The sequence below is a fragment of the Sesamum indicum genome, linkage group LG11 (genome assembly GCF_026168435.1).
Source record: "Sesamum indicum cultivar Baizhima isolate 11 linkage group LG11, ASM2616843v1, whole genome shotgun sequence".
NCBI lineage: Eukaryota > Viridiplantae > Streptophyta > Magnoliopsida > Lamiales > Pedaliaceae > Sesamum > Sesamum indicum.
In genome coordinates, this window is record NC_142667.1 from 7,657,514 (window position 1) to 7,669,587 (window position 12,074).

General features: G+C 36.0%; 2 protein-coding genes across 4 annotated transcripts; one reads left to right on the plus strand and one right to left on the minus strand.

Annotated features, from left to right (window-relative positions):
• Nucleotides 1–3,633: 3,633 nt before the first annotated feature.
• On the plus strand, nt 3,634–4,362 carry LOC105173780 (uncharacterized). Its single transcript, XM_011095659.1, has one exon. The coding sequence runs from the start codon at nt 3,634–3,636 to the stop codon at nt 4,360–4,362; it is 729 nt and encodes a 242-aa protein (XP_011093961.1).
• A 979-nt stretch (nt 4,363–5,341) lies between these two features.
• On the minus strand, nt 5,342–11,785 carry LOC105173374 (protein EMSY-LIKE 3). 3 transcript variants are annotated; one of them, XM_011095085.3, is made up of 10 exons: nt 11,424–11,785; nt 9,495–9,715; nt 9,294–9,403; nt 8,948–9,197; nt 8,652–8,864; nt 8,507–8,575; nt 7,069–7,311; nt 6,931–6,999; nt 6,780–6,843; nt 5,342–5,753 (listed from the first exon to the last, which is right to left on the minus strand). In XM_011095085.3, exons 2-10 carry the CDS (start codon nt 9,666–9,668, stop codon nt 5,707–5,709), a joined length of 1,239 nt encoding a protein of 412 aa, XP_011093387.1. In that variant the 5' UTR covers nt 9,669–9,715; nt 11,424–11,785; the 3' UTR covers nt 5,342–5,706. The 3 variants fall into 3 exon arrangements, with proteins under 3 accessions (XP_011093387.1, XP_011093386.1, XP_020553622.1); XM_011095084.3 differs by having other exon boundaries at nt 11,428–11,784; XM_020697963.2 differs by lacking the exon at nt 11,424–11,785 and having other exon boundaries at nt 9,294–9,440; nt 9,542–9,679.
• Nucleotides 11,786–12,074: the final 289 nt, after the last annotated feature.

The window sequence follows — 12,074 nt, forward strand, 5'->3', positions numbered from 1 at the left end:
ATGCAACCAAAGAGAGAAAGATATGTAGCATGATGATGACTCAAATGTTGGTGACGGATCTAGGGGTGGCAGACGAGTCGAGCCAGCTCGGAAAGCTAGCGAGTAGTTAAAATTTTTATATATTTAATTTCCTATTCAAACTCAAAATTGATTATATATTATAATTATTAATCAATATCATATATTTTATTTTGGATAATAATAAATTATGATATTTTTGTTTATACATTTAATCTTTATACAAAAATAAATTCAATCAACAACTTAGTAAATTATAATATTTTTTATAATTAAAATTACTTTTAATATGACACATATAAACTTTACGTTATATTTTAATATATATTTGTATTGTGTTATACTTTTTTAAATTGACAAGTAATTCACTTATGATTATTTTTTATATATTTTTTTTATTTTTATATTTATATCAAGATACATACTAGGCATTATGCAATCTATTTTATTACTTATAAATTTATGTCGAAATTTAATGATTCCTAAGAATTAATCTAAAAATCATGATAATAATAATAATGATGATGATGGTTGAATAATTTTAATTATTTTTATTATTATTTTAATATATATAATGAGATCAAAAAATTTAAATAATAATTACGATATCTTAAAATTCGAACACCCGATTCATATTAAATTTAAATATATATATATATAAGACTGTGTTCATTAGATCATATCAGACGGTATGATTTAAAATCACATAGTCTGATTCAATGACACACTATTTTGAATGATTACTCTTATGTTCCAAATATGATATCTCGACATCCATATATCCAATAAGTTTATAACTTTACCAAATGTATTTTTTTGTAAAGTTTGATTATATCTAACGGTTTGATCTGAATTTTGATAGCCCGATTAACCCATGTTGTTCAACAATATAACATTTATAAATATATAAATTTATTGCAGATTGTGAACATATATTAATCTCAACTATAAAATATTTTATGTATTTCAATTGCATTATTCCAGATAATGGATACTTTTCTACAATTTTAAATTATTCAGTATGAATTTGCTTTTTAGTATATTTTACTAATTATATTACTACTAAACTAATTAGTAGTTTATATTTATAACAATAAATTAAAATTTTATATTATATTTTGATATATTTATAACATAGTATACATTACGCAATCTATTTTATAACTTATAAATTTATATAAAAATTTGGTGATTCAATCACATAATTTAATCTAATAATAATAATAATTAAAAAATTATACCAAGTTCGAGCTCGAGCTCACCAAAAAAGTTGAGCTCGACTCATTTACACCCCTAGATGGATCCGATTCCTACAGTTAATAAAGCTTACTCCATGATTCTTTTAGTTATACAAAGGGGGAAGAGGAATTGGGTCTTAATCAATCAGAAAGACATCCAACTGTAGCAAAAATCATCGGAATCACAGCGGCGTAGATCTGTTGATGTTGGGCTGAAGAATTGGGAACCCCTAAAACTGTGGTTATCAAGAATTATGGATTTTCTCAAAAATCTCTCTTCTCTCACACCCACTACCACACCTCACGACACACACTAAACCCCTAACTTCCGTCGGCGGTGATGATGGTGATACGGCGGAGATGGCAGAAGACGTCATTGAGGAGGAAGGAGAAACGATGATAGTGTCAGCAACGAGAATGGCGGTGATCATGCTCGAACAGCGCGAACAGAGGAGGACGGACGCTCGCATGCGACGGGTTCATTGGAACACATCCGGTTACAATTCAACATTGAGGAATTTCTCACTTTGGCGCACAAAGTGATTGATAATAGCGATCACGCCTCCATTCAGGCGCTGGACAATTTGAAGATGAAGTGGAAACAAAAGTTTGGCTTTTTCCATTCGAGTCGTGTTAAGTCAGTGGATGAAAATCTGTTGGTAAACTTGAATTTTGAATTTAATTATATGTAATATACAAAACTACAAACATATCCAACATAACCTATGATGAGCCACGAAATTTGCTCCCATTTCTCTCTCAGAATATTCTACTTTTGTTCTATATAGAATTTGATTCAAGTTAGAACATAAAACAATCCAAAAGTACTAAACAATAATGTTTGTTTGGAGTTATTTTTCTTCTTGTTCTTTGTTCTATATAGCAATAGGAAAAGAACTATATCTATTCCATAGTGTGGTGTGGACAAATTAGAGGGATTCTAATTTGGATCCTAAAGTGAATGGAAGACGAACGAAAAGGGAAATAATGCACGTTGATGCTCATATAAAGAAACAAAAGGTAAAGTTTCATGTTATATTTTTGTGCCTTTTGTTTCATCCCTAGCCACATGTCTTGACATGTCTTAGCCACATGTTACAAAAGGAACGTCCCTTTGAACTATTTTAATTTTTTTTTATTTCACGCTTCGCCGCATTTCCGGACCATACCGATTTTTTCACCCTCCTCTTCCATGAGAAACCATTTTCTCTTTGGACCTAGACAAGATCAAATCGGGTCTTGGGCTTGGACTTCAATGGACTAGGCTTTGAATGATCAAGCCTGATTATGTTAGTTAGGTGATGACTTAATATAACTCTCCTCATTGTTCTTTATCGCACGCCTCATTTCCTATGAAGGGATGAACGTGGGATTGAGAAGTTAAGATGATGAGTATCATAGAGATTGAATCAAATATGTATCAGTAGGAGATGTTGATTAGTGTGTCAGGTTAGTGGACCCGAGACGCAATATGCATCCATATTTGAGATAATGATTGAGACTTTCAAATACTTGGAATAAAGACTCCTTCGGGATAGACCTAAGTGACATAGAGTTTGTAGTCTTCGAATTATATATTGAGATATAGACTCCTCTTAGAGATAATGTTGTGTACACCTATAAATAGAATACATAGTTATGATCAAATTAGAACACACAAAAACACAAATGTGTTAGAAATGAATTGATCACAATACTCTCTCCAAATTTATTTTCTCTAATTTTTCTCTCTATGTTCTTTGTTGGAGCATCACCATAGATTCCTTGGATTTGAGAGGTGTAAATGAGTGGGTTACTCTGATACTAATCCACCGACGCGAGCAAGGCGTGTTCGTGATTTCCACAATGTAAGAGCAAGATCCAACGAGGTGAAGTATTGAAGATGCTCGTAATGTGATCTCAAATCAACAAGAAAGACAATGTGTTCGTGATTCAATCAAAAGCATGAGCTTGCAGACGAAAAAGATTCGAATACATGATTCAACTACTTCCGCTGCTAAAGTTAATTCAATCCACAATTATGTGTCTATATGATTTTATATTTATATACACATAATTACTTAATTATATACAAAATTTATTTATGAAATAATTACATAAATTATCTACTGTTATTTCTCGACAAAGCCAGTCAATTCATGACATTCCAACACAAAATGAGATGGTAGAAGGTACACGTAGTGACGTAGATTAAACCAACTTCATTGATCCTTTCCAAACAAATTTTTAGTGTCCAAACAGTCCTCAGTGGCTCCCGAAATAAAGAGTCTGAAAGCTAAATCCAGCTACCCTAAACACGCCATACCTCCATTAAAATCTCATCTCATCACATCAAAATACTCCATGAAATAAAAAATTCCCTGCTTTCTCGTGAGCAATGAAAGCCTCACTCACTCTCCGTGAAGACCCTAAAAACCCGATTGTCAAAGCCAAGATCCCACTAACCATTTTTGGCGTCCCATTCTCCTCCAGGGTCGAAGCTGGAGATTACAAGGAGCTCTGCATCAGTTTCAGCACCGCGTTTCGCTCCGGCCCGCTGCTGAGGTTCTCCTACAGGCCTAACGATTCGTGCCGCCAGTTTGGGGTGACGTTGAGAACCGGCATCGGGAAGTTCGGATCGCCTGCCGAGTCGCCTATATCCATTAGCGCGGAATTCAACTCCATCGGTAATAATTGCCGGCCCAGCTTTCTTCTCCAGTTTAAGCCTCGATCGGGGGATTTTTCTGTTCGGAGTCTTGTCGAAAGTCCGCAGTTGAATCTGTCTTCTGAGAATTATGAGTCTCTGGCGGTTGAAAATGTTGTCGTCTCGGAAGAGAGACTGACTTGGAATCAGTTGTTTTCTCGTGCGTATGGGGTATTGACTGAAGGGGAGATGCGAGCGACAACGTCGGTGCCAGTAAATCATTCGGTGGTGAGGCTCGGGTGGAGCATGAAGTTTCTTCCTCCGGTAGCGACTGCGGAAGGCGGCGGTGGTGGTTCGTGGGCTGAGTTTTTGTCGAAGGAATTGCCGTATCTAGTGCTTCGGAAAATAGCGGTCGAGCACGTGCCCGGACAAAAGGCGGGTATGGGAAAGAAGATGACGTGGCAGAGGCGCGTTTGGGCTTGAAGCCGGAACTTGATTTGTTAAAGAGCGAGAATCAGTTAATTAAGAAAGAGAGAATGGAGCGACTTGAAATTTGAACTGATTTCTGGGGGGAGAAATGTGGAATTCGACGCAAATAATGTGGGAAAAAACAAGAAAATCGTAATAGTTCTAGACTTGTAGTGGGTACAAAAAAGTGTGTAATAATGATTAGTAAAACGTCATTATTTATTAATAAAGTTATACGGTTTAGGTTTTAGTTAATTTTTATATTATCTATTTATAATTTAATCATTAAAATTTTTATTGCCAAAATACCCTTAAATATATTTATTTACCTTCAAGATGTCACTTTCTTTAATTTTCTCAATATTTTTTTTATTCACACATTTAACATTAATTTGTTTTGTCAAGTTTGGCCAATTATTTATTTACTTCAAATTTTTTATTTAATTTAACAAAAAGTATAATAATAAAATTTTAAATTAAATTATGCCCATAGTATAAATTTATATCTTAATTCTATTAAGATACAAAAAAATATTGTGCTTATTCATTTAATTCGTTTTTTCTTTTCACACGCTCATCCAATGTGCCACCCGCTAATTATAATATTTATCACAATATATATTTGCCATTTCTACCAAACTTTTTTTTTTTTTTAAAGTAAGAGTGATGAACTATTGTTAATTGAAATAAATTGATTACCTACTATTCAATAAAAACAACATCCCACGCAAAAGGCAAGGCTCGAGCCCATAATCTCTAAAATTATAAAACCTTAGACCTCATTGGCCTATATCCACATACCCTTATCCTTGCAACATTGCATAAAACATACCAGTCCCCAAATCCTCTCTGTATTTGTCTAAACATGTTCATATATACCTACATAGACATATATACATATAAATATTAGACTTATTAAGTTGAAGTACTTCTGTAGGGTAAGAATACCTTTTACAAATATTAGCAGGAAACTGTAAAAGAAAAGAGCAGTATGTAAAATCCAAGACCAAAACCTACATATAATAATAGCCCACAGGAACAAAATTGATTTACATGAACAACATGCTATTGTCAACACTAGATATTTTACAAAAACACTAACTTAAAAGGACAAAACAATCCATCCATCCATCCATCCACCTATAGTTTGGTCTATATGCTAAATTACTGAACTAAAGCAATCAAGAAGTTAAAGGGAATGTAACTGGATTTGGCATAATACAACAATTCTAAATCAATCTGTACTTTCCATGATGAGATATAGTTAGTAGATACAGGCTCCTGACTCCAGCACTAACTGCCACACTATCTTACATCCTTCCCCCTATCTACCGACCCTAGATGTTTGCTATTGCATAGTTAACCTCTGTCCATTGCTTGCCCATGTAAGAAGCGACCACCCTCGTCTGTCACAAGGAATCACGATGAGAAGCATGTAACCAGGGATGATACTGTAATTAAACAAAATGTACTAGCAAATCTTTCCTAATAGGAACGTAGTGCAACTTATACAAAGTTTGGCCAAGTCCATTTGCATTGGCAATATGAAAGAGACAAAAACAGCACAAAACTGAAATTTACAGACAAACAAAAACTTGCAGTCCTTTTGGAAGATTAATACACCAATTGTTAGTGTTCCTAACTATTTCACCGAGCAGTGCTTTAAAAAGTGTTGCCATTTTTTCCCCTGGTACATTGTCAACAGATTTCCAATAAAAAATGGTTGTTAGCAAGAAATAAACCAACCGCTCAGTCATTCCAAATTGAGCATCTTGAGAGAGTGTCATATTGGAAGCGGCCTTAACTCAGCAATCAAAAGTCTTACTAATAAAAATGGACTTGAGCCTGCTCTTGTGCATTTGGATCCATAACATAAGAAAACTCTCCAATGCTTTAGTTTCTGTAGGGGCATGCTTTTTCAGATTATTGATTTGATTTCAGTTGTTTGTCAGTGATCTCTTCCTGTAAACTAAAAGGTGTGATATCTTCAACTCAAAGGCCAATACATGTGAACAAAAGACCAGCATTATCATGGTCACACAGTGTATGCTATTGTTCTTTGTATTTATTTATAATTTTTTTTGCTTTTTCTTTCTAGTTTTCTTTTCCCTATTATCTCTTTCAAACACTCAACGTCATTGACCAAAAATAACTGTAATTTGTAGCTATCATATTAGTGGTAGCTTCCCAGCAATCGGATGCCTAGACACACTCGGAGATGAGAACATCAAGCACAACTGCTTTTCCTTCTTTGGGTTCACTAAAAACTGACCAGGAAACATCAGGTTTTATTGTAATCTTAGGTCAGCAACCATTGAGGCATCAGCAATTTAGACTGTTCATATAGCAAACAGAGAGTGTTTATCTGAAAAAATTATATAACTGTCAATGATCAAAACAAGAATCAAGAAAAAATAAATGCAGAAGCATACCACTTTCACCATCCGATAAGTCTGCAAGCCTTGCAAGAGCATCAGTAAGTGCTAGCTCTTGCTCCTGTTCCACCAAAAGCAAAATAATACAACTATCTGAAATAGAAGATTTTGCATGAAATTAAATAGTAGAAAATGTAGAGATCTCAACCTTCAGCACTTTCTTTGCCTTCTCTATCTCCACAGGGTCAGGGTGGGTAGCACCAAAAACCCTCTCCACCTGCCAAGTTTCAAATTCAATAATAAGTAGCAATTGCCAAAATATATATACTAGACCACCATTGCCTACCTCCTTGATTAGAGTATCAGTATGGAGCAACTGAATGTCGTTAGGTCCCTTCTTTCCAATGCCATTCTGCGATGGTGGAAAGTCCTTCCTGGATTGACCTTTTGCTAGTCCCCTCCCTCTTCCAGAACCCGGAGGATTATCTCGAGCAAGAGGTCGGCTCGTTCCATGGGCTGGCCCACCATAGCCTCCATGACGAGAAATTCCCGGGTCTTCACCTTCCCACTGTATATCCTCTGGAGAAATCTACAGATAAAAAGGCAAAGGATCAGTGCAATACTCAACATAACCCTGTTCTTCGCTAAGAATCTAAGATCACTATAGTTTCCTTAATCATTTACAAGTTGATACTTTCATCTGTGGCAGAGATCTCTCTCTTCTTATTATTGTACAATGGTGCTTACGCTACTTGGCAAAGACACTTTATAAGGCAACACGTGTGAAAATTTCGCACACCCAATGCACTCAGCTTGGCTTCTATTTCTTCTTCTTGTTGAAAATTTTTCTTGTCCTAGAAATTGCTATTAAGCTTTACTTTATCCCCATGCTAAAAAGCCTATTCCCTATATCAAACATACCCTTTGCCTCAAAACAAGACATCCCACGAGAAGGAAATTTCAATGAGGTATTACAGGAAAGTTTTCTTCATTATCAAAATAATAAAGGTGATATCAAGATAACATCATCCAAACTATACCGTAAGCCAAATTTTTACATTTGCTTTGCAGGTTAAAACTAGGTATCCAGAAACCACACTTCAAAAGTGCTTGTTGTCCAACATGAATATACACATATAGCTGATAGCTCAAGTGTAACTCTAAATGAGGTGTGCATTAAGAAAAATGTTCCAATGAGATATAACTAAGTGAGAGGAGTAACCTTGACCACCAAAAGTTTTGGTCGGAATATAAATTAGTCTTGAGTGAGTCTCTCCCAAGAGATACTTCAAATATCGCAAGGACAATTAAGGACAGTGTGGACGAGAATGCATGATAATCATCACTTCAGTAATGTTTAAGTAGGGCCATTAAACCACTTAATAAAACAACAATTTTGCATTGCTTCATAATAATAACTTCACAACCAAATAGACAAATAACCAGTGGCGGAGTTAATGGAGCATTAACTAAGACCTGGAAATTAGCAAGGTGGAAAGTAGACCATCAAAATTATAATGAATCGAGCGCCAGAAATTCACTATGCAACTTTACTATGGCAGTACATAGATCATCGCAATGGCAGCAGGAATAGTTGTTTTTAGACACTGCACCCAACACATAAGAAATAGCTTATCTATTGTTAATTCATATAACATAAGAACTGAATGCAATTACCAACAGTGACATATTCATAACAAAGACAACACAAAATGCTCAAAATATCCAAAAAAAACAAATTGAATCCGCAAGGTTCTAGGAAGGATAATGAAGCAAGTGTCTACCTCAGACAGGTTCACCCATTCCCAAGTTTCATTTTCAGTACCTATGTCATAAACAAGAGCATGTCGACCCTGGAAAACCACATAGTGAATTTAGGCACAGAATGAGCAAAACGAGAGTCAATAAATACTGAAAAGTAAGCTATACCTCAACTGGATTATAGTCAGTTATCAAAGCTTCATAGAAATTATTATCGTCAGGCCATCTGGTCCTTACTTTCCTTCCAACCAATGGATCAAACGAACCTCCTTGTGCAGGTTGATTTGTAAGGCCACCAGAAGAAATGCGGTTACCAAACTGACCTCTTCCAGCTGGACCAGGTGGATACTGCATTTTCATTGAAGATGAGCCTGGGGGTATCTGACCAGGAAAGCAAATTATTCAATATTAGCATCAGGAGCTTCATAGCAGGGTTACAATTAGTGATGAAATTTCTAACTCACAGATTTGTGCTTTTTGCCTTTTGGCCCCATCATCTGTCCACGCTTTGCGGCTGATGAGGATGGCTGGTTAGCAGCAGCCACTGGCTGTGTGTTGAAAGGAGATGGCCCACCAAAGGATTGAGAAGGCAATGATGGGGCAATCTTCTGTTTTTTACGAGAAGCTGAGACAGAAGGACTCGGCACTGCCTCATGGACGGCTTGACTGGCACCATGAGCGCCTGGTCGAAGCCCACCAGATTGTCTCCACTCCCTGATATTCCCAATTTTTGGTAACCAAAAAAGGGTCATTTTACTAAATTAAAGAACTTGGCATGATTCCTAACAAAGCTTGTTTTATATACAAAACCTTATTTTTCTGATTGTCTCATCTGCATTAACCCTGCTGAGGATATCCCTGTGCTCCTCATTTGATAATCTTAACTCTTTCCTAAGCTCAGTTATTAAACCTTCCTTATCCTGAAGAAAATACATTTCATTGAGCAGACATATAAACCTGATCAAACAAATATGCCATATTAGATTCATGATCTCAACATGCAAACAGTACCCAAGAAAGGGCATCATCTTGAGCTTTAAAGGCTCTTAGAACTGAACTGTATGCTTCTTGCTCAAGCTGGTGAATTTTAGCTTGCATATCAGTCTCATCATACATTCTAGGGTACGGGAGAGAACCCATGGCTGCAGGCCTTCCATTACCAGAGATGCGGCCACCTCTTGACATTCTATTCTGATGTGGACCATGTGGTGGGGGAAAATCATCATCAGTTCCTGCTCAGTATCAAAACCAAAACAGGGAAGGAAATAAATATACCTCATATACAAAGCTCACTAACCTAAAAAAACAAGTACAAAACGTACTTTGGCACTTGAAGAAAGTAATAGAAGCCATCTAAAGTTTAAACAATTATAAGGATCCGGTTACATAAAATGCCAGATAAGAAATCATGCATTCACATACAGAGCTCTGCAAAAATAATTAATATTAGTGGTAAACTGAGGTTGTTAGCCAAAATTGGCTTTACTAGTTACATACTGCGGTGATCTTGGCTCACAATGATCCAACTCATAAATTAATACACCTTATAAATCATTATAATACTAAAGCCCCATATGCTTACAGTGAGAGTGCAAGGTGATCCAGCTCAATCCACAAGTCACAGAGAAACAAAATTCCAACATTCAAGATCCAATGGATGGTTAACCAATGTTGATAAATAGCAGGAAAGCAAGGTGATACTGTAAAATCTATACATCATGGTGAAACAAAACTTCATACCTTATGTTCTAATGGATCATTATATAAGTTAATGAAGAATCACATACTTAGTCCTGTGAGCCTACATCATTTTGTAGAAAGAGAAAATGAGAGGAAAAGAAGGAGAAAGAATAACTGAAGCAGCCAAATTTGCATGTGTAATAAGCACTCATGATATGTATTTAATTTTGAAAATAGTTGGAGGTATTCACGTTAATGAGTGATTTTAACTGATGCACCCAACAAGAATACTTCATGACCATTAGTCAAACATTTTGCGATATTGTCATGCAGCTTAATCATGTACAGATTTTCCATGTTCCCACCACTTGCCTAAATTGCAATCATTAATGAAGTGTACCCAACTCCATTTCTCTGAAAAGAATGAAGTCCAAAAAACTTGATCAAGCTATAAGGTTTAAATTGTCAAACAAGTGGCACCACCAGGACCTTTATCAGAGTACAAAGAAGGTCCAAATCAAAATCCTTCTTCCTTGACATGAATAAAATGTAAAACAACCACAGCAACAACCAGTGACATATGAATCCAGACAAAATTCTATCAGGAGAAAGGTGGGTTCAAACTCTCCAACTCTTTCACAGGAAAGGCATGTCCATAAATAGAACTTAATCGTATTCTATTCTTGCATTATTACAGACCCGAATCTTTTTCCTTTGAATTTTTTACAACCTAGCAACTGCAAAATTTGAAGAAAACAATACAAATCCTTCTAGCTATCATGGTGAAAAGTCAGTGTTTAACTACAACGTTGATGCAACACAACTTGGGCATAGGCATAGCGATTAACCATCCACAAAAAATGGGTCCTAATACGAATCCGGAACTAATAAAGGTAAAATCCGATGAGAATGTCTAACATGTCAAACTTATAATAACATAAAAACTTCTATTTCCTGGGCTCAGGCTACACTTTGTCCTGCAAATAAGTTTAAAACATAAAAGCAGAAACCAAATGCTGAGCCAAATAAAAAATGCAGTCTTCGAGAGAAAATTCAAGAATTAATACCCCAACGCCCGATTTTGTACGGTCACTATAATCCTAATCACTAATATGCCCCCAGGAACAACAATGCATGCAACTCACAAACCCTAACCCCAATTTTTGTACAAACCCTAACCCAGATAAACTAAACAAATCACTAGGAAACCTAATTTGCTTGACAAACAACGAAATCCTTCGGGCTTTCAAGAAGAATTACCGACCACTACTATCGTACGACTCGTAGTCCATAGCCAGCTTCTGCAGACCCAAAATTCAACAATTTATCGCAGCTCAAAACAAGGAAGCCCTAGAATCAATCCTCCAAATGGCACATGCGGCGCCAAAAAAACCTTCGAAAGATTCCAACTCAGCCGAGTTAACACAGCACAAGCGAGCAACTGTGATCCAGGCGAATTAATTCTGTGTGATCTGCCAGTGCCAGCGTTCGAGTGTGTGTGTTTGGGCGAATGCGGACGTGAACTACGTTAATCGAATTGGGTTAAGATGGAAGGGGGTGAGTTCCGCCTATCTGATTTGTGTTGTTCTCTTGTTCGAAAGGTTTTTTTGCCTCGCCTCGGAAGAGATTACGCACGTGCGGATTTGGAGAACGTTCAAAGGTTCATCAACCATATATTAATTGGCATTTGAGGTAAAGTCATAATAAATATATAAATTCACTAGTAATATGTGTTATTTCTTATGAAACCTATATAAAATTGTAATAATATGAGAATTTTAATTGAAAGAAAAGAAGAAAATATTTTTATATCATTTGATTCGGGTCGAAATCTACACAATTTCTTTGGCCAAATGAACTGATCCTCCAAGGGTTTCGAGGTCGCTACCTCTTCCAAATTGATGTAAGCCC

Bases quoted from the DNA above. Each gene is read 5' to 3' on its own strand.
- LOC105173780 (XM_011095659.1), top strand. From the start codon at position 3,634: ATGAAAGCCTCACTCACTCTCCGTGAAGACCCTAAAAACCCGATTGTC.
- LOC105173374 (XM_011095084.3), bottom strand. From the start codon at position 11,455: ATGGACTACGAGTCGTACGATAGTAGTG. The intron at 8,576-8,651 runs GTATAGCTTACT...GTGGTTTTCCAG, and splicing joins CTGACTATAATCCAGTTGAG to GGTCGACATGCTCTTGTTTA. The intron at 7,312-8,506 runs GTAGACACTTGC...TTTTATCTGTAG, and splicing joins AATGGGTGAACCTGTCTGAG to ATTTCTCCAGAGGATATACA.